The sequence below is a fragment of the Canis aureus genome, chromosome 14 (assembly GCF_053574225.1).
Source record: "Canis aureus isolate CA01 chromosome 14, VMU_Caureus_v.1.0, whole genome shotgun sequence".
In the NCBI taxonomy this organism is placed as follows: domain Eukaryota; kingdom Metazoa; phylum Chordata; class Mammalia; order Carnivora; family Canidae; genus Canis; species Canis aureus.
The window spans coordinates 5,148,525-5,171,549 of NC_135624.1; the positions used below are offsets into that span (position 1 = coordinate 5,148,525).

The 23,025-nt window shown below is 37.2% G+C and overlaps 1 protein-coding gene and 2 pseudogenes across 2 annotated transcripts in view; 2 read left to right on the forward strand and 1 right to left on the reverse strand.

Moving 5' to 3' along the window:
* Window positions 1–228: 228 nt before the first annotated feature.
* Window positions 229–9,432, forward strand: LOC144283089 (small ribosomal subunit protein uS5 pseudogene; annotated as a pseudogene).
* A 4,048-nt stretch (window positions 9,433–13,480) lies between these two features.
* Window positions 13,481–23,025, reverse strand: part of RNF19A (ring finger protein 19A, RBR E3 ubiquitin protein ligase) — a 52,618-nt gene continuing 43,073 nt past the window's right edge. For both annotated transcript variants that reach the window (XM_077846775.1, XM_077846776.1), the window contains 5 exons: window positions 21,470–21,584; window positions 20,822–20,983; window positions 18,161–18,374; window positions 16,789–16,932; window positions 13,481–15,664 (listed from right to left, as the gene is read on the reverse strand). In XM_077846775.1, the coding sequence (XP_077702901.1) occupies window positions 14,974–15,664; window positions 16,789–16,932; window positions 18,161–18,374; window positions 20,822–20,983; window positions 21,470–21,584 (1,326 nt within the window). In that variant the 3' untranslated portion in view covers window positions 13,481–14,973. The remainder of the gene's footprint in view (window positions 15,665–16,788; window positions 16,933–18,160; window positions 18,375–20,821; window positions 20,984–21,469; window positions 21,585–23,025) is intronic.
* Window positions 16,181–16,311, forward strand: LOC144283863 (U4 spliceosomal RNA; annotated as a pseudogene).

A 23,025-nucleotide genomic window follows, 5' to 3' on the forward strand; every position in this document is an offset into this window, starting at 1 on the left:
AAATATTTCACCCCCAAAAGATAATTCCAACAATTGTGCTCAAAGACAATATTGTGATCTAGCTGATAAATTCAGAACTGTTTTGAAGAACACAACTAGTTGTAAGAAAACAATACAATGATATTAGGAAGGAAAATATATGAACAAAATAACGTTTTAAAATAATTATTTTAGAGACCATGCATGAGTGAGAGTGTGGGCAGAGGGCAAGGGGAAGCCAACCACTGATCGCAGGATCCTGAGATCATGGCTTGAGTCAAAACCAAGAGTCAGATGCTCAATCGAACAAAGAACTCTTTATCAAAAAGATAAAAATCATAAAAACCAAATTCTGGAGTTGAATTTAGTAAATGAGATGAAGACTATAACAGCCTCTAGTAGAATAGAGCAGATGCAAGCAAGAATAAATGACTTAGAGGATAGGAATTTTGAAATAATCCACACTCTAGAAGATAAGAGGGAGAAGAGGGCAGAAAGTTTATTTTTTTAGAAATCGATAGCTCCCCTAAACCTGCGGAGAGACTTGAACATCCAAATTCAAGGTTCAAGTTTACCCTATTATCTCAATGGGAATACCTTCTCCCGGACACATTACAAGGAAACTATCAAAAACCAGAGAATCCTAAAGGCAGCCAAGGGTAAAAAGTGTAACTTACAAAGGAACCCTCATTAGACTATCTGATTTCTAGGCAAAAAACCCTGATAGGCCAGGAGAGTAGGATGACATATCGAAAGTGTCCAAAGATAAACATTGCCAGCCAGAGTTTCCTTCAGCAATGGAGAAATAAAGACTTGCCCAACAAACTGTGGGAATTTATCACCATTAGATCTGCTTTACAAGAAATGCTGTTAGAGATATATAAAGAGTTAAAAGGTGATAAAAATAGGAGAGTAGAGCCTTCCTAGGCAAATGAAGATCAGTTGCTATCAGCATAAAATGGACTGTTACATGAATGAAATGTTTTCTGTAAGCCTCATGTTAACCACAAAGCAAAAAATCTAGATTCACGAAAGATTTAAAAAGGGAAACATACGCGTGGTACAGTATACCCACCATGGAAAATCACCAATTTACAAAGGTGAAACAAGAAGGAAAAAGGAACAGGGGGGAAAAACTGGGGAAAAAGGAACAATGGAAATCAGTAAGATGGCAGTTGTAAAACCCAATATATCAATAATTACTCAATATGAATTGAATTCACCAATCAAGTGGCTGGAGAAAAAATAAATAAGACCCAATTCTATGCTGTGTACAAGAGACTCACTTCAGCTTTAAGAACACAGGCTCAATGTAAAGGGAAGGAAAAAGAAATTATATGCAGATGAAAATCAGAAGAGCAAAGATAGCTGTACTTAACATGAGACAAAACAAAGCTTTAAGCCAAAAATGGTAACAAGACAAGGTCATTAAATAATGATAAAGGGGGTCAATACGGCAAGAAGTCAGAACAATGTGTATGCACGCAACATTGGAGCACCTAAACAGATGAAGCAAATACTAACAAACCTGAATGGAGAAGTAGACCATAGAATAACAGTCGAGGGCTTTAACCCTTAATAGCAATGAATAAATCATCCAGACAAAATCAACAAGGAAATATTGGGTTTGAACCATACTTTGGACCAAATGGACCCAACTGACAGAACATTCCATCCATTACCAACAATCTATTATTCCCAAGTACACAAGGAACATTCTCGAGGATAGATTATATGATAGAACACAAGACAAGCTTAGCAAATTTAAGAAGACAGAAATACCAACCATATGTTCTGACCACAATGGTATGAAACTACAAGAGGAAAGCTGGAAATTCAACAACACACTTCTGAATAACCAATGGGTCAAAGAAGAAATCAATAGGGGAAATAAAATTTATCAAATGAAAATAAAGTTAACAGAAGGAAGGGGGGATCCCCAGGTGGCTCAGCGGTTTAGCACCTGCCTTTGGCCCAGGGTGTGATCCTGGAGTCCTGGGATCAAGTCCCACGTCGGGCTCCCTGCATGGAGCCTGCTTCTCCCTCTGCCTGTGTCTCTGCCTCTTTCTCTCTCTGTGTCTCTCAGGAATAATAAATAAAATCTTAAAAAAACAAAACAAAACAAAAAAAACGGAAGGAAATAGGGATCAGAGCAGAAATAGAGACCAGAAACAAACAACAGATCAACAAAACTAAACTTTTTTCAAAAATGAAATTGACAAGGCTTCACCAGACAGACTCAAAATCAGAAATGAAAGAGGAGACATTACAGAAATGCATAGGATCATAAGAGCTTGGCATGAACAGTTACACGCCAGCAAATTAGATTCCTTTGAATAGATGAATTGCTTAGTAACACAGAACTCACAAGACTGAATCAGGAAGAAACAAAATCTGAGAAGACCAGTAAGAGACTGAATCATAATCAAAAAACCTCCAAACAGAAAACTCCAGGACCAGATGGCTTCACTAGCAGATTGTACCAAACATTTGAAGAAGAGTTAATCCTCAAACTCTTCCAAAAAATTGAGGAGGGATCACTTCTAGGATGATTCTATGAGGCCAACATTAACCCTGATATTAAGCCAGACAAGAGCCTACAAGAAAACTAAATACCCATATCTCTGGTGAAAATGAACATACTCAACAGTGAAAAAACAAAAGCTTTTCCTGTAAGATTATGAACAAGACAAGGATGCCCACTCCTAATACAAGTGTTGGAGAGCCTATCTAAAATAGGCAAGATAAATAAAAGGCATAAAAATCAGATACGAAGAAGTAAATTTTTTTTGCATTTGATATTTTATATAGAGAAGATCCCAAAGATTTGATTAAAAAATTGTTGGAACTAATCAAATCAATAAAGTCACAGTATATAAAATCGATAGAGAAATCAGTTGCATTTCTAGAACAATGAAACATCTGAAAAACTATCCCATTCATAGCAGCATCAAAAACAAAATGCCCAAGCTAAATTTAACCAAGGAAGTAATAGATCTGTACAGCCAAAACTACACGACTTCACTGAATGAAACCAAAGATGAATTAGGCAAATGGAAAGGAGTTCCATGCCTATGGATTGGAAGAGTTAATATTGTTAAAATGTCCCTATTACTCTAAGCCATCTATAGATTGACTGCAATCCCTATCAAAGTTCCAATGGCATTTTTCACATAGAAAAAAAAAATCCTAAAATTTGTATGGAACCAGAAAAGATCCCATATAGCCAAAGCAGTTATGAGAACAAAGAACAAAGCTTATAGGCATCACACTTCCTGATTTCAAACTAAACTATAAAGCTTTAGTAATTAAAACCACATGGCACTGGCAGAAAAACAAGACACACAGACCAGTAGAACAGAACAGAGCCCCAAATTAAACCTCTACATATATGGTCAACTAATATTCAACAAGGCAGCCAAGAACACCCAGTGGAGAAAAGATAGTATTTCAACAAATTGTGCTGGGAAAGCTGGATAAACACAGAAAAGTGAAACTGGGCCCCTAATCCTATACCACTCACAAAAATTAACTTGAAGCAGATTGACTTAAATATAAGCCTTGACACCAAAAAACTCCTAGAAAAAAAACAGGAAAGAAGTTCCTTCGTGGTGGTGTTGGCAATGACATTTTACGGGTATGACACCAAAAGCAAAAGCAACAAAAGCAAAAATTAACAAGTGGGACTAGAGCAAAGCAAAAAGCTTTTGCACATTGGGCAGCCCCGGTGGCTCAGTGGAGGCCCGGGATCGCGTCGGGCTCCCTGCATGGAGCCTGCCTCTCCCTCTGTCTCTGCCTCTCTCTCTCTCTCTCTCTCTCTCTCTCTCTCTCTCTCTCTCTGTGTCTGTCATGAATAAATAAAAAATAAAAATAAAAAAAATGCAAAAGCAACAACATAATGGAAAGGTAATGTACAGAATGGGAGGAAATATTTGCAAAGCAAATACTAGATAAGAAGTTAATATCCAAAATATATAAACAGTTCTCCAAGTAAACACCAAATGGCAGATGGCACTTGTGCAGCAGGAAGGTCTGGAGGGCTTGGGGGGACTTGGGATGGGAGGCAGTGGTGGCTTCTTTAGGTTTGGCAGTGGCATGCAGGACTGGGGTTGCAGCCCTGATGAGGCTGGGGCCAAGGCCAAGAACTAACTAGGTCCTTGTGATCAAGCTGAGCTGCCTGGTTAAGACATGAAAATCAAGTCCCTGGAGTAAAAGTATCTCTTGTCCCTGCCCATCACTGAATCTCAGATCGACTTTCCTGGAGGTATCTGTCAAGGATGAGGTTTTGAACATTATGCCTGTTCAAAAACAAACCCATGCTGGCCAGCAGACCAGGCTCGAGATATTTGTTGCCATCAGAGATGACAACATACACATTGTTCTGGGTTAAGTGCTCCAAGGTAGCAACAGTCATCCATGGGGCCATCTCCTGGCCAAGCTTTCCATCCCTGTGTGGAGAGGCTACTGTAGAATAAAATCAGCAAGCCCCACATCATGCCATGCAAGGTGACTGGCTGCTGTGGCTCTGTGCTGGTGTGCCTCATCACTGCTCCCAGCATCACTGGCTTTGTCTCAGCCCCTATGCCCAAGAAGCTACTGATGATGGCCTCAGCCAGGGGCTGCACGGCCACCCAAGGCAGCTTTGCCAAGGCCACTTGTGATGCCATTTCCAAGACCTAGTGCTGACCTCTGGAAAGAGATTGTGTTCAAGTCTGCCTATCAGGAATTCAACTATCTTGTAAAGACTCACATCAGAGTCTCCATGCAGAGGACCCAGGCCCCAGCCAGTATATAGCTTTATACAAGAAAAATAAAGTGAATTAAAATCTATTGAATACACACACCCCCCACACCCAATTCACACTATTCAACAACAAAACCAATCCAATTAAAAAATGGGTAGAGGAACTAGACATTTTGTCAAAGCAGACCTCAAAATGGCCAATGGGTACATGAAAAGATGCTCAACATCACTAATCATCAGGGAAATGCAAACAACAAAAACCCCCACAATGAGACCATCTCACACCTATTAGAATGACTATCATCAAGAGGACAAGAAATAAGCATTAGTGAGGATGTGGAGAAAAGGGAACCCTTGTACACAGGAGGGAGTGTAAATTGGTACAGCCACTATGGAAAACAGTATGGAGGCTCCTCAAAATAAAAAGAGAACTACTCTATGATCCAGCAATTCCACTTACGGGTATATCCCCAAAGGAAATGAAAACAGGATATTAAAGAGATATATACAATCCCATGTTTATTGCAGCATTATTCACAATAGCCAAGACATGGAAACAAGTATTCCCATCAACTGATGAATGGATAAAGATTATACACACACACGATACAATATTCAGTCATAAGAAGTCTATCTGCCATTTGTAACATGGATGGACCTTGAGGGCAGCTAAGTGACATAAGTTAGAGACAAATACTATATATAGTTATCAATTATATGTGGAATCTTAAAGCCAAACTCCTAAAAATAGTAAAATGGTTACCAGGGGGCTGGAGGTTGGGAGAATAGGAGAGATGTTTAAGTGTAAAAACTAGCAACTAGTAAATAAGCTACATCCTAGAGCTCTAATGCACAGCATGATTATAGATAATATTGTATTATAAACATCAAACTTGCTAAGAGATCGATCCTAATTAGTCCTGCCACAAAAAAAATAATTATGTGAGGTGATGAAGATACACGATATTAACAATCATATTGCCATATATGTACAAAACCAGTATGTACACCTTAAATTTACATATGTCAAATATGTTCCAATAAAAAAAAAGTTATGGGTGGTTCTGAGCTTCACTTTGTGCTAGGCGCTGTGCAGTTTATCACACTGTCTAATCCTTACAACAATTCTGTTATAGGTGAGGAAACCATGGCACAGAAAAAGTATAGAGAAAACTTAAATTCTTGTATATTAACAAGGATTACAAATATTCCAAGTGGTTGATCCAATATTCAAACCTGGGCAATCTGTCTTTGAACACCTGCTGTGCAATGGAAAATATTAAAAATAATGGAATTAATCAGTAAAGTCCCCGGCCTTTGAGCATCACAGTTTAGTAGAGGCAATGAATATGTAAATTCCAATCTTTTTACACTAATAGAGGTGTAATAGTGATTATGCAGAGCAAGAGAAATGCGCAGTACTGCCTATGAGGTTAAGATAGGTGTTAAGGAGGTAACATTGCAGTTTGAGTTTGTCATCTGGATGAGAAAAGGATGTGCCAGGCAGAGGAAATGGGAGACACAGAGGCAGGCAGCACGATGCATACTGAAGGTGCCTGCTGAATCAAAGTGTGAAGTAACTGGGAATGTTTAAGGAACTACATGTACTCTTAGTATTAGAGGAGCATAACTTCTGTGTGCTAAGCCTCAAGGAATGATAGTTGGATCAGAGAGAAAGCTGTGTGGTGCAAAATACCAGAATTTTAGCTATACAAGTAGTTCCTTTGTGAGTCAGGCATTGCCACTCTTAACCAACACCTGGTTTCCTTCCCCTCTTCGTCATACACAAGATGGGAACTTTCAAACTTTCTGTGATGGATTAGGGTCATGTGACTAATCCTGCTGATAGGGTAGAGGTGGAAGTGGTGTGTCCCTTCTGTGCCCTGGGGTACAAGAGCCAGTGCAGGTGCTCCACGGTCCTTTCCCTTGCTCCAGGGACTGCAGAGGCAGTCATGTTCCAGTTAGTGAGTTCCAGAACTACAACAGCATCAGTCTGATTCTTTGGGGGACAATATGAAAACTCCCTGTGTATAGAACATTAACTCTGGCCCATCAGTTAATGTCTAGTCTCTGCAGCTGTTACCATGTTGTCCTGTGGTCCACGACCGTGGTCGGCCCACTAGCTGCGATCACCCTCAGCTCCTGACCTTAACTGAGACAACTGGCTATCTCCTAACAACTGCTCCAAACAGCCCCCCCTTCCTTCTGACTTATCACCATTCTCCCTGCTCCTCTTCTCTTTTAGAAAGTAATTTCCGGGCAACCCTGGTGGGCCCAGTGGTTTAGTGCCACCTTCAGCCTAGGGCCTGATCCTGGAGACCCAGGATTGAGTCCCATGTCAGGCTCCCTGCAGGGAGCCTGCGTCTCCCTCTGCCTGTGTCTCTGCCTCTCTTTGTATCTCTCATGAATAAATAAAATCTTTAAAAAAAGTAATTTCTTCCTCTTCCTCCTCTTCAGTGTTGATCCCTCATCCCGTACCCTCTTCAAGGGTTTTCCTCCAACGATAATACCATCTTCTGCATATGTCCCTTTCAATTACCGCCTTCCTCTCCACCTACAAACCCATTCAACTCTTCCTCATTTAAAGTCTCTTTCAATCTCCAAGTTTCCATCTTTTCCTATACCATATTTTCAAAAATAGATAACTTTTTCTATTTTTCCCACCTCTCATTCTCTTTTTAAGAAATTTGGCCTCAGGGATCCCTGGGTGGCTCAGTGGTTTGGCGCCTGCCTTGGGCTCAGGGCGTGATCCTGGAGTCTTGGGATCGAATCCCACATCCCGCATCGGGCTCCCTGCATGGAGCCTGCTTCTCCCTCTGCCTGTGTCTCTGCCTCTCTGTGTCTCTCATGAATAAATAAAATCTTAAAAAAAAAAAAGAAAAAGAAATTTGGCCTCTAGTTCCTATCAGTATTCAAACTACTCTCAACAACCTTGGTCAAAGCCAGAAGCCTTTTCTTGGTCATAGAATTGAGTTATGCTGTAGCCTGAAGAAATTTGTTTAGAGATCATCTAACTCAATCTACTACTTTTATTCATATTGAAGCCCAAATGAGAACACAATAGAATACTGCCCAGTAAGAAATGCCAATAAACTGTGACTATACTGGTTTTGCCCATTTGCTGAGATTGTGAGCAAAGGAAATGAAGTTTGAAAGGTAAAGCTAGAAAAAAAAAAAGAAAGGTAAAGCAGCAAAACCTTGAGGACAGCTCCAAGACTGGACCTAAACTGGCTGTTTTAGTTCTGAATTGCTCAGAACGTTCAATGATGTATCTAGGCAATTTCAGAGAGTACCTCCTGCAAGGTCTCAGAATGCAAAGGGCTCTGTAAGTTGACACTGCAACATGATGATGGATATATTGAAAATTTGATGTTTGTCAAGAAAGTTTTCATTTCCACTTCTGAAATGCATTTTGTTGAAAACTCCCTTCATGTGACCAATTTGTGACCTGTTAGAAAGGATGTACTCTTCACCAGAGGACTTCTCAGGAAGAAGTACTATGGGCTGATGCTATGTTGTATGCAAAGAGATTAATTAATCATGAGTTACAGCAGAGTGTTAAAGTGATTTCTAAGGTATTTAATATTTTTTTAAAGATTTATTTATTCATGAGAGACACAGAGAGAGAGAGGCAGAGACAGGCAGAGGGAGAAGCAGGCTCCCTGTGGGGAGCCTGATGCGGGACTCAAGCCCAAGACCCTAGGATCACAACCTGAGCCAAAGGCAGACGCTCAATCACTGAGCCACCCAGGTGCTTCTTGACAGCCCTTTTAAAAGGAAACCTGATCTGAGTGACGGACATTAAGGAGGGCACATGATGAGATAAACACTGGGTGTTATACTATATGTTGGCAAAGTGAATTTAAATAAAATATATTTTTAAAAAAGGCAATCTGATAACCTTATTAAATTTAAAACTACATATACTTTGCAACCTAGCCATCTGTTACCATGAAACTATCTCCTATAATTAACACTACTAGAAAATAAGGACTTACATATGAGATTTCCTGCAGTGTTGTAGTAGGAGAAAAAAAAAAACAAAAGAGACACCAAGAGAATGCCCATCATATGCAGGAATTAAGAATAAGTTGGAGCTATACCACTTGATTTGAACTAATTTCTCTAAGATGTTGAGGAAATGATCAAGGTATATATGTACTGTGCTTCACTATATAACAAGGAGAAAACTATGTTTACATACATACATACATATGTGCTTATCTGCATTGGTTTGGGGGGAAGGTAATGTTGGAAGGAGGGGCTGAGAAAAGGTGGGGCAAAGAAAAAAGGGAAAGAAAGGAAAAAAGGGGGAAAGGAAAAGTAAATTCTTCTGTATATATTCTATTTTATTTATAAACTCCCAAAAGTAATTGTCTCCAAAACACGTTACCTCTCTAAAGCAACAGATTTCTTTACTAGCTGAAAGTATCCAATTCCTTAAAATGAACATACAACAAAAAGCCTCCCAAAACCAAAATTAAAATGCCTTGGCTAAATCAACCCTGAAAAAATGATGTTCCAGTGGCTGTCACACATCCTACAATATTTATGACCTAACACACGTGGTATAAAACCTTATTAAAAGTTACTGCTTTTTCAGGCACTGTCTTGTTTCAAACAGCTCTCGTGTATAGTACAATGAAGAGACTGGTCACAACTCTGAGGCCTAAGTCCACAAACATTCCCATTCCTGTTGTTCAGTTACTCTGTCCCATCATAGCAAGGGTGAACTCAATCTCTTCTTCATATATACTTATTAGTACGTGTAGAAAAAAGAAAAGACAAGGTCCTTGCCCTTAAGAACCTATAGTTTCTTTCTTTTTAAGATTTGTTTTCCCAGTATCCCCCTGAATTTCCCAGAATACAGATTTCGGAGGCACCTGGTGCACATGGTATGAAATATCTAAGTTTTGCCTTCTCCATGCTGGATAAAAGGTAGCAGAAATAGGTGTTCCAATAACTAGGCAAAATGCTGGACAGAAAAACAATAAAAGCAAAACTATGTATGGTGTCACCATAAAGCCAGGGATTTTGACACATTCTATGGGATTAGTAAACTCTTACAAAGGCGAGGGGCTGCTATTCCAGTAAGGTCGTATTAAGTCAATGAAGAAGAATTGCTTCTCAATCCTGAAAACCTGGCTTACCATAATATTAAAAGACAATTCACAAAGCCCACACAGCCTTAACATCAATTTCTACCAAAGCATTCATATAAGACATAATTCTAACCTTATGAGCTCTGATACTGAAGTTTATCCCAGGAGGTTGGTTTAATATTTGAAAAGTCAAATTCATATTTTAACCATATTAACCATAACCATTAACCATAACCATATTAATCCTGGTTAAAGGGATAAATCACATTTATATCACACATAATTACATTAAAGGGATAAATCACAATTATAAGACAGATGTCCCTCACCAAAAGTAGCCAATGAAATTCAACATATTCCCCAGGGTAAAAAGTCTTGGCAAACTAAGAGTCAGAAGACAATAAATTTTATAAAGGGCACCTACAAATATATCTGCACAAATATCAGATATTAAGGTTTCCCTTAACTGAAACCTTAATATCACTGAAAGGTTTTCCTTTGAGATTAAGAAGTAAACAATGCCCCCACAGCCACTGCTATTTAGCACTTTACACTGAAGTCCCAACCAGTGCAAATGGGCTAGAAAAAGAAATACATGATGAAAAGATCAAAGAGGAAGAAACAAAACAGTTTGAATCCTGGCTTTGCCACTTACCAGCCATGCAACCTGGACAAAGTACTTAACTCTGTGTCTCTCTTTCTTCATCTATAAAATGGGGATAATGAATACCTCCTTCACAGAGTTGTTCTGAAAATATTTTAGAAGTACACAGAAAGTGTTTGACTTGTCAAAGGACTGTACAAGTGTTAAATAAAAAATACATTATTCCAAGATGATTGTGCATATAGAAATTTCAAAGAAGCTAAACTACTGGAATTGAGAGTAATATTTCCCAGATACAAAATCATTACATGAAAATCAGTTATATTTCTATATACTGTTAGTAACAAACAGAAAATGGCATCCAAAAAGTATCAAGTACTTGTGAATAAAATTAACAAAAGACACAAAAGATCTCTACAGGGATAATTATAGACTCAATAAAAAATTCCAACTAAAGCTGGTAAATTCAATAAGGTTATTCCGAAATGGTTATGAAATGTAAAGGGTCAAGAACAGTCAAGACACTCTCCAAGAAAAACAAGGAGGCAGATAGATATCAAACTCCCAAGTATGTTAACTCACCTGAGAGATCTCTTTCTGTAATGCTCATCCATTTGGTGTATCTACCCGTTTCTCCTCCACTTCTTTTAGATCTTTGAACTAATGTTATCTAAAAAGAGATCTTTCTGGTTTGCTCTATATAAAACAGCACTATCCAATACTCTAATCACTTTATTCCACATTCTGTATTTTTTTAAAGCACCCATCACCAGACTATGTGTATATATATATATTTTTTATGACTCTCTCCCAAGTATAATATAAGCTAATTGAAGGCACCGTGTCTGTTTATTTGATACAATGCTCTATCTCCAGATAGTTTATCTTGTTGAATGAATAAATTGGCAGAAATCACAAAAATTCTAACTGGCATATGAAGTATAGTGATTAAATTTGAACTAAATTTATTTTTTATTTTTTTTTAATTTTTATTTATTTATGATAGTCACAGAGAGAGAGAGAGAGAGGCAGAGACACAGGCAGAGGGAGAAGCAGGCTCCATGCACCGGGAGCCCGACGTGGGACTCGATCCTGGGTCTCCAGGATCGTGCCCTGGGCCAAAGGCAGGCGCCAAACCGCTGCGCCACCCAGGGATCCCTGAACTAAATTTAAAAACTGCAAACTTCTTCACTATTCATCTATTAAGTATTGGCTACCAAAACACTGTAACTCTCTCAAATTTAGAATACTACTCTGAGCATTTAAAACTGACCAGTGTGGAGAAAAAAAAAAAAAACAAACAAAAAAAACCTGACCAGTGTGGGGGATGTGTGGGTGGCTCAGCAGTTGAGCAACTGTGTTCAGCTCAAGGCGTGATCCCAGGTCCGAAGATCAAATTCTACATCGGGCTCCTTGCAAGAAGCCAGCTTCTCTCTCTGCCTATGTCTCTGCCTCTCTCTCTCTGTGTCTCTCATGAATAAATAAATAAAATCTTTAAAAATAAACAAATAAATATTGACCAGTGTGTAAACATTGGCTTTTAGCAATATCTCATACTCTAAGGTAAATAAATGAAATAAGCCCATAAAAAGGAACCATATAAAACACAATCCTAAAATCCTGATGACTCTGATTAGAAAGGCAAAACGGTCAGAGGAACAGGATTTTAGGGATTTTGCTCATGTAGGAATTAATAGCTATGATGGTTTTTAACATATACTTAGTCCTTTGGTGATCAAAATTATACTTAACTAGATAATATGCTATAGAAAGTATTACATATTTACAATTAACCCAATTTTTGCCGAAAATAAGACCGAGGATTGTGTGAATTTAACATAAAAGCTAATTCAGGGATCCCTGGGTGGCGCAGCGGTTTAGCACCTGCCTTGGGCCCAGGGCGTGATCCTGGAGACCCGGGATCGAATCCCACGTCGGGCTCCCGGTGCATGGAGCCTGCTTCTCCCTCTGCCTGTGTCTCTGCCTCTCTCTCTCTCTGTGACTATCATAAATTAAAAAAAAAAAAAAAAAAAAAAAGAAAGCTAATTCAGTGCTCTGAAGCTATGAATTTGTACATTTAAGAGAATCCAGTTAAGATGTAGTCTATATAATTAACAGTAGGGTATACCATTATAATTTTTGTATTATCTCCCACTACTATGTGATGTCCCCCCCACCCCCCAGACCTTAAAGAAAGCAATGTACAAAGGGTCTTTCAAAGATTTTGGTGAGTTAATAAGGCCTTGAACCCTGGAGTCTTCTCTTGTTCTATCTAGGCTAGTCCTAGAGTTGAGCTCCAGGGGAATTTGGTTCGGTACTAAATAAATTCAAGTTTGAATGACTCCTGAGAGATGAAGGAACTTCTGAAGCCAGCTGAAAGGTTTATATAATTATTTTCAAGTGAGACCAGGGTGGTACAGGTTGAGGGTACAAACAGAAGAGGAACTGACCTCCTATATGGCACCCTTTTTGTTGTATTCCTCCAAGAGTCGTTTAGCTTTCCATTTAATCTTTAGCCTTTTACAGAAATGTCAAGGTAATCAACAAATTCATACATATTATTTTCATTAAGTATTAACTATGTAACAGGAAATCAGAAAAATCACTGATGTATTATATAAAGGCCATGAGGATAGAAAGCATTTGATTACAATTACTACCTTCAATTCAAATGGCTCTGGTTTCATGATCTAATGTTGCCAGAGTAGAATTTCTTAGAACAGTCTTCTAAGATTTTTTATTTTTCTGACTTACAATACTTCTCTTCACAATTTAAGGATAGATCTATTTATTTTCCAACCAATTCACTTTAAAAAATGAAATATGCTGATAATAAAACAGCTTATTTCTAGAAGAAAGACAGGTATTAGACATGAAGAAAGGATTCCTTGTGTGTCAACACTTTGTTGAGAAGTTCAGTAAATGCTTCCTTTTGGGCTGAGATCAATATATAGAATCATCTCAATAGCTTGAAATATTTATAATTGTCATGTGCCAAATGACTATTCTTATTCTTATAAAAATACCTGCACACAAACCATAAGGCAACAATACATTAGTATTTACATTTATTTAATATATGCAGTTTACACACTCACTATTGAACAAAATTGGAATGCAAACAAATATACAAATATCATAATAAGCATTATCAACTAAAATAACTGGCACTAGTGTTATAAGCATATTAATGGACCTTGTGAGAAAAAATGGTGGAAGAAGACTGCAGCCCATGGCATTTTTCTTTTTATAAAAGAAAACGCTCAGTAGCACCATAATGGTAATACTTAACAGAAACACATAAGATGGAACATTTCAACTACTATCATTGAGGTTAACCTGTTTTATTTAAGTAAATTATATAGGAAATTAACATTACAGGCAGTATTTTGGCCAACTTCTGTTTATGTCAGCTGAACACCTTCCATAAACAAAAGCAAAAGAAAATAAAGCCAGCCATACGTAGACCCCTCCTTAGTACTTGGTACAAACTCTGCACTGTGCTTTGATTTCATGATTGGAGAAGATACGCATGTCTTAAAACTGAGGTTATGTATTCACTAAAGCCTGAGTGTGTCTTTGGTAGGCCAATACTTTTTCAGCATTGTTATTATTAATCATATTTATGTTTATTTATCTTGTATTTGTGTACATAATCCAAGGTGTCTAGAGAGGGCATTATGGAAAACAACAGAGCAAACTCCTCAAACAACTAGGTCCTTAAGATCCAGCCTATTTCAAAGGCACCAAGAATCAATGGGGTGCAAACTTCCTCTTGGTAGAAGGTCATGTGACTTTTTTTGTAATACTTACAAACTAATGGAATTTTATTTTGTAGTTTTATACATCTTATTTGGTGCTATCAGTATACATAATAACCTACCTTTACATTTTACTTCTAAGATGGCATCAACAATACACAAAATATATAGAGTACCAGATATTTCTATTTCAAAGAAATACTGCCACAATCTTGCTCAAAGTGTCTAAGTATCCAAATGGTAGCAAATGGGCTGCATTAAGCTTTATATATCCACATTGCATATGAAAAAAAAAAGAAATTTATGCCCAGTTATGAATAGAAATGTTACAAAGAGTATCATATACTGAGAGTAACCTGCAAGGTTCTTTAAACAGTATCCCTTAGTGGTTTCAATAAAATGTCACTAACCACTTATCTCCCAACCTCAAGTTTTCTTTGTAAGAATGTTTCTAACTGTATTAGTATTTTATATTGATTATAAATTAAGCCAAATTTCTATCTAAATACACAAGTATGTGCTTCAAGTAATGTTTTGTGGCAAACACACAAAACATACTTAATTATTGTCCTTACAATAATGCACTTTTAAAGCCTTCATTTCAAAGTTTGGTAATTAAGATCCACATGAAACACAATGCTTTGCTGAACACAGAAAATGTATCTGCATTAGATTATATAACCCGGCATTTGCTAGTAACTTGAAACTTAAAGTAGTCACATGTAGTTCAACCAGCTCCAAATAAGGTTGTTCAATGGTAATTAATTTGCAGCATTCACAGGCCTAAATTTCAGTCTGAATTGCAACTTTTAATTCCATTGTCTGATGTGAGTGGTTGTTATTTGTTTCTTTTAGTACATCACCAAAATATAAATCAACATTGGGTTTTATTCCATTGTTACCATGTTCTTCAGCGATATGATTCAATTGTGGAACTTCTGAACATGAAGCGGTTTTGGTAAGCACAGAAATGCTACACTGATGTGGGGAATTTTCCAGACGATCGTTTTCTACCTCAGGAAGAATGTTAACAGTAGCAAAGCGGGCATGATAATCATTGGAACCATGACTGCAAGAAGTTTTCATGCTTTCTAGGTCAGAACAACTAAATTCAGAAAAATGACTAGAGTGAGAATCTGCTACAGATGGCATACTGTCACTGAGGGATGGAGCCTCAAATTCACTTGAGTTCGTGCTTTGTTGTTCTAACAACTGTGCATCCATGTCCTCTCTGGTCTCATTTATCTTCATGTTACTCTTTTTCCTCAATTTACCACTTTTTGCTTTCTTCCCTGCTGTTGCTTCTTTGGACCACTTGGTGGCACCGACTTTACCTTCAGGAAAGCCACTGGATGAACCACCAGGATGACTTCGGGTGGCACTGCCATCCTCCACACTACTGCTTCCACTGTTGTGCCTGAATTTGGATGGCTTTGATTCAATATCTACTTGTACCTCCATACTGTTGCCTTCTCTGGAACATAAGAGTAACACATGTAAATAAATTTCTAATTTCCTTTTATTTTTCTTCAGGTAATAAATAGCAAAGGGAGAGAGGTTTCTGTGTGAAAAATTCAAAGACTTCATAAAACTATCAGAACAAATTAATGCAGGATATGTTCTATTAAAACGTTACTTGAAATAAGAGAATTGTATTTATTCATTGATTTATTTAAGATTTTATTTGACATTGCACAAGCGGGGGTGGGGGGAGCAGAGGGAGAGGGAGCAGCAGACTCCCCACTGAGCAGGGAGCCCAACGTGGGGCTTGATCCCAGGACTCTGGGATCATGACCTGATCTGAAGGCAGATGCTTAACTGACTGAGCCACCCAGGTACCCAAAGGACTGTATTTATAATAATATTTTAATTTAAAAAAAAATAGAAGTAGCTACATTTACTGCTTATGCTATTCCAGGTACTATGTTACCTTCTCCAATTTTTTCCAGAATTTTACTGAGATATAATTTACATGTCACAAAACTCACCTAGCTTTGCGCAGTGGCAGTATCATAGCCAATGAAATTTATCCGAGGCATGATTATTGCTAATTGAAAGTTCACCTGTTTAAAGGTGCACAATTCAATGGTTTTTATTTAGTATATTCATAGTTGTGCAACTATCACCACCAACTAACTTCAGAACATTTTCATCATTCCCAAAAGAAACCCTCTATCCACTAGCAGTCTGCTGCCATGCCTCCCTGCCCCCAGCCTCTGGTAACCACTAATCTACTTTCTGGATTTGCCTACTCTGGACATCTCATCATTTTCTCTTCCTGGAGAACCTAATAGCTGGTAACCATTATTTATGATAATCTTGTCTGATAGGAATAATTCTTTTAAGATTAATTTTAAGGGGTGGCTGGGTGGCTCAGTCAGTTTAGTGTCCAACTCTGGATTTGGACTCTGGTCTCAGGGTCGTGGGATCGAGCCTGGAGTTGTCCTCTGTGCTCAGTGCAGAGTCAGCTTGGGATCTCTCCCTCTTCCCTCCACCCCTCTCCCTACTCGTGTTCTCTCTAAAATAAATAAAATCTTTAATAAAGAAACAAAAAACAATCTGAAAACTACTTTAACTCTTTAATAGTTCTTTCCTTACTTGTCCAATGGGATGTAGGAATTCAGAATAGATCCTGCCATTGCTTTGGTGCTGGCATTATCACTAACTGTCCCCAAGCTGACTGTGCCAGATTCTCCACTTAGACTGTACCGTTCCTTCTGGACATCTGCTTGTACTTCCAACCTTAAAGAGCAGGGAGAAGATAAAAACTGAAATAACATATAATATCAGACTACTATAATATGTATCGTATCTTCAAATCATTCAGATAAGAACCCTAGTAACAAAAACTATTTTTGAAACAACTATCAACACTTTTTATTAGTTTCCTTTTATTTGATTATTCAAATTCTACTGCAGCAAATAAACAGTACCAGCCATTGAAATAAAATAGGAAAAATTAGCTGTCTGCCAAGTAAGGTAGTAACAGAGTGACATAGAAAGGACATAAAGGATTTTAATTAAATCTCTATTTGCCATGTTTGAGTGTGAAACAATATCTGAATACATTAAAAACTAGTCTACATGACAGATTAGTGGATCAAAACATCTGGAGCATCTATATATTAAAAACGATCCTATAAATTTAATACCCAATTCTTTTAAAAAAAAGTCATAATAAACACTACTATAACTTTTAAGTTTGTGTTTAAAAGTATAAAAGCAAGCTACCTAAAAAAAATAAAAGCTACCCAAAAATAAGATAAATATGACCATTTATTTTTTAATTCATGTATACTATCCTACATTAAGAGAAAAACAACAAAGCTAATAAACAGAAGTCAAGAATAGTGACTTAGAGAAAAACAAAGGAAGATAAAAATGCTTTAATTTTTCCTACTTATATGTATGGCTGTTTTAAAAGACTTGATGAGAACAAAATAAGCACTAACACACAAAATGATTCCGGGGGACTAGACTACCCTGGCCTCAGCTGACACATTCTCACACATCCTGACTCCACCTGCTCCCCCCAGGCCTCAGCCAGTGTTTCCTTTTCTAACATCTAGCTGCTGCCACCACCAGAGGTAAGGTCCAGGCTTATGCACTGCCTTTATTGTGTCCACCAAAGCAGATCCAACACAGATTCATATCAAATCTGACAAATGCAGGGAAAAAGTTAATAATGCAGGGAAAAAGTTAAAAAGTTAAAAGTTAATCTGACAAATGCCTTAGACTTGGTTTTTATCACAGCACGGGTATATAGACAGAAAATTCAAACAAGTAAAAATTTTACTGTTTACCACTAAATTTCATTCTTAATATTGCTGTTTTCAGCCCTGACATAGGATTACAAATAATCATAATGATTACATAATTACATAATCATTCAAAATTCTCATCTAATTCACACCTGAGATAACAGAAGTAAAAACAAAAGCAAAAAACAAAAAAAGGACATTTTTCTTACCTGTTGAAACAGTTCACCATGGCACTTCCTGACAGACTCCCTGTTATACTGGCTCCAGCTAGGGCCATGGTACTAGCTGTTTCACTCAGGTTGTCTCGAATGGCTCCTATTCGATCCATGTGGCTTCCACTTGCACTCAAACTGCCAGTCAGACCACCAACACTTCCCTCCCCTATGCTAGGGTTGTGTCTTGCTTCTGCTACTGAAGTTGTGTCTAAATGTAAATATTTTAAAGAAATTACGTAAGTGTGATTATTCATTTCCCTCTTCTTAAATTCCTCCATGATTTCAGAAAGGACCTTTCATTATACAACATGCACAGGAATAGGAAAAACATCTGGAGTCAGGAACACATAACTATGGGGTAAAAGGACAGGGAGCTATCTCAGAGTGTAAAACTGGATTAGGGACTGACTCTCAGTATTACATGGTTACCACTTTTTTTACTGTAATAGCTTTCTATGATGATAGGTGGTAGCTACACTTGTGGCGAGCACAGCATTATGTAGAAACTTGTTAAATCGTTATGTTGTACACTTGAAATTAATGTAACGTTTGTGTCAACTACACTCATATTAAGAAAGAAGAAAAAGGAAATGAGGATGGAGAAGAAATGTGAGGAGAAAACTGGCTTTCTCCTTTTGTTAATATTAAAGATATTAGGATTTTTGTATGATAATGGAAATAAATAAAGATGGTGAAATCAAGCACCAGGTTCTAAAAATACAATATCAAAGAAGACAGGTATAGCCCCCATCCCTAAGAAGCCAAGTAAACAAAAAACAACTTATTACAGACTGTGAATAAGTGCTTTTAAGGAATCAAACTTTTACCTTGAATCTAAAATAAACTGGCTTGAAATCCTAAAAAAAAAAAAAAAAAAAAAGCTCACCACTTCTTTTAAAAAATCCAGAAGATTTAGGAATTCTATAAAAAATCTGTTGAAAAATTTAGCTGACTGTTGGAGGAAAATATGTGTTTTCAATAAGGGTTTCATTTAAAGAGCTTATTATTCTCCAGGTCAATAAAGTGCACCACAAGCTGATTTCTTGGTATGTTCTACAGATTGAATTGTATACAAGCTATTACAAGACCTGATACCACTATATTCCATAAAATTATCTGGGGTAAGACTATACCAGGCAGAGAGAAGGGCCAATTTAAAAGCCTGCAAGTGGCGGTGTACTTGGCATCCTCAAAAACATCAAGGAAGGGGTGGTATTAAATAGAAGAGTGACAAGAGAGGAGTTCAGAGATGCAACCCAGGACAGATCATGTGGGGCCATATAGTCCAAGATAAGGATTGGGGATTTTTTCTCCATGACAGTTGGAAGCACTAGGAGAGTTCTGAGCATAAGAAAGACACACTGTGAAATAGTGAGCAGAAAGATGAGAAACTGATGGATCAGCTAAAGAGGCTATATTATAATAGGCTATTAAAAGGATAGAGATGGTAGCTTGGACTGAAAAATCCAAAAAAAGGATAGTAGCTTGGACTAAAGTGGAGAGGATGAGAAATGGTTGGATTATGGCTAAATATTGAAGGGAGCACCAGATTTTGCTGTCAGATCACATGTAAGGTAAGAAGGGAACAGGAGGAATCACTCTAAGTGAGGGGTTTTGGTCCAAACAGCAAGAATGGAGAGGCTACCAAATGAGGAGTGGATGATGACTAGAGAGAACAGGTTTTAGAGTGAAGAGTTTGGTTACAGACAAGTTAACCTTGAAATTCTTGTTAGATATTTAGATTAACGAGGAGAGTTAGATATACAAACATGAAGTTCAGAGGCGAGTTCTAGCCTAGATACAAATGTATGAGTGGTCAGGCTACATGTTATTTCATAGGTGAGATGACTCAGGGAATGAGTGTAGATGAAGACTAAGAAGGAATGATTAGGAGATATGATGAAATGAGAAATGGTTTCTCTGAAGATAAGAAAATGTTTCAAGAAGGAGGGCATGGTCTACCATGTCAGGTGTATTGTTATATTAAGATGAAAACCAAGAGTTGACCATTTTATCTGGTAACACAGAGGTCATTCGTGACTCTGCTTTGGTGGAGTGGTCGAGATAAAACTATGGAGTGGTAGGGGCCAAATCTGATTGGAGTGGGTTCAATAGAGAATGGGAGGTAAGAAAGTGGACATTATCTTTGCACATCTGCCTGATTATTCCCTGAAGACAAATTTCTATAATAAGAATTACCAGAAGATAGAACACACACATTTCTTAAGATTTACTCCTACTAGCAGTCTATGAGGGCCTTTTCACTCTCCAGTTATTGTTCTAATTAATATTTCTTTGAATAACATTGGGTTAAAGATATTCTCTCTTCACTAGCTATCTATACTTCTTTTATGAACTACCTTTTTCTTCATATCCTGTTTTACCGATTTGTATTATTTCAGGCAAAGTTTAAGATTAAAAGTCTAGAATGTCTACAACATTACATTTCTAGTATAGGTTAGGTACCCAGGACTCTTCCAACCTCTTTCATCCATTCACCTTTCCCAGGCAGTTCATTTCACTGATGTACTTCAGGATGAACGCTATTAGGCCTAGTGAAAGGAGGGCAATGGAAATTCTAATTTGCATGTTACCTATTCTCCCAACTAAAACTATTAATAAGTACATCCTCTTCCTTTGCTTAAAAAGACTTACCTACAGCTGTGTTAGTTCCACCAACATTTATATCATTTTCATCATCAAATTCAATCCTGACTCCTTTTCCATTGCCTGCAGAGACTCCACAACCTCCACTTCGACAGAGAGAAATTGGAACAACACCATAGACATAGGCTAACATAATAGGAACACCAATACCTAGAGAGGAATTAAATTAGTAATTGTAAGTTAAAAAATAATCACAGAAACATGAGTTCTCAGAAAGCCTTTTCAAGAGAAAGTGTATAGGAGAAAAGTGCTGCTGTTTTCCAATCCTTGCCCAAAATGGATTTATCTAGCTGTGAAGAGACAAATTCAAAGCTTCTAACCTCTTAGGTGACACGCATGAGAAAAAAAGATGTAAACCTTTTTGTTTTTCAGAGCCAAGGCTTGAGAAAGTGGTAAGGGTGGGTATGAGCCAATAAGAATTTGCCAATTATCCTAATTCTAGGTTTCTGAGTCTATAATACTTTTAACCAATACACTCAATGAGAGGCTTTCTGCAGGCTCAGCTTATATTGTCCTTAATAAAAAAAAAACTCTCTTAATCTTCTGCAATATAATGCTTTGCTTTGAAAAAATCCTTCTGTAAAACTTAAATTTTATAAAATTTGAGGTAATCAGTATTTTTAAGCATTTTCTTACCTACAGTTACTGCAGCTACAACTGGAGATACTATTACAGACAATGTTACACCACCTGTTATGGCCAAATTCCGTTTGTGCTTTGAAACGTCTTTGCCTTCATATCGATTGTGAATCTTGAATTAAAAATAAAAATGGGGTGGGGGTTTAAAGAGAAAACACATTATATATTTAATTTAAATGAAATAGATCTACATTTGCTAGTAATTAAAGTGACTTCTTTCATAATTTCATTCACTTAAGCGTCTTAATTCAAGATAAATTGTTCTATTTTTCTTAAACCATATTCTTATGTATAATTTAGTCCTTATTAATAATTTGCTTAAATAAGACAGTGATTTAATAGATTTTACTTTGTGTTTACTTTTAAACAGTCTTGAGTAAATGTATAATCTTATTCAAGAAGGGTAAAATCATGTTTTGAGCAAAGAAAAAGGCATTAAGAATATTATCTTCAATATAGTCATGAATTGGATGCTTGACTAATAGATTACTTCTAATAAATTTAGCATTCCATGGGGTTTCTTTCTAAATAGGCATCCCTAAATGATAAAAGTTGGTTTCTAGGGGAGACTGCCACACTTTTTTTTAAATGGACCTTAACAAGCAGTACTAAGAAGCAAATATCACTAAATTAGTCAATTTTTTTCTTGAATCCCTTTTTATAAAGAAAAATGTCAAATGACTCAGAATCCCGGGATCTCATTTATAGTTCAAAGTAAAAGGCAGAAAGAGGAAAAAAAGAATAAATAATGCTTCCAGAGGACAGGAGTTAGATCTCTTCGCATCTTTGTACAGTATAGGTACTGTATTAAAATAAATAGAATTTAATATCACATTGAAAGTGGCTTGTGAGATAATAAACAATTTTAAATAGAATTAATAAATAGAATTTAGTATCACATTGAAAGTGGTCTGTAAGATATTTGAACTTCAAGAACAGCTCAGTCTCTTTGGTTTCATGGTTTGCAAGGGCTAAAGCTAATAAAGTATATTTCTCCTCTGTTTCAAGAGATTCAAAATAGCCCCCAAAAATGTATGGGTAGTCTCTAAAATACTTGACTTATGCACAATGTTACAGGTGAGATTTAATAAAATAATCTATTACGTGGTTGTCTTGAAGGCTATAAAGTACAATGAGCCTTGTAGGAGATAGGAAACAGTGAGAAAGCTGGGGCAGGAAGGTGGATGAAGCATGCATGAGACGAGAAGCATTCACATTTCCTAGTGAGAATCCTGCCAGCATTAACTAAGTTCCTAGGAAACGAGCCTCTATACTTCCCTAAATAGTCCATGCACGCAGAAATGGCAGACCCTCCCAAGGCATCTTTCATCAACCTTCAGTACTGCAGTTAATTCTTGTTCCTCTCCCCACTACCATTCCTGAAAAACTTAGCAATGAAGCAGAGAAAAGCCAAAGCTAAAAACTGACAGAGTAGATAGGAATCTTCCAGAAAATTTTGCATCCTTAAGCACCAATGTTCAATCACAGTCATCATATTTTATTCTATCTCTGGTTCAACTTAATTTTTTGTTTTACTTTCTTGTGCCACATTT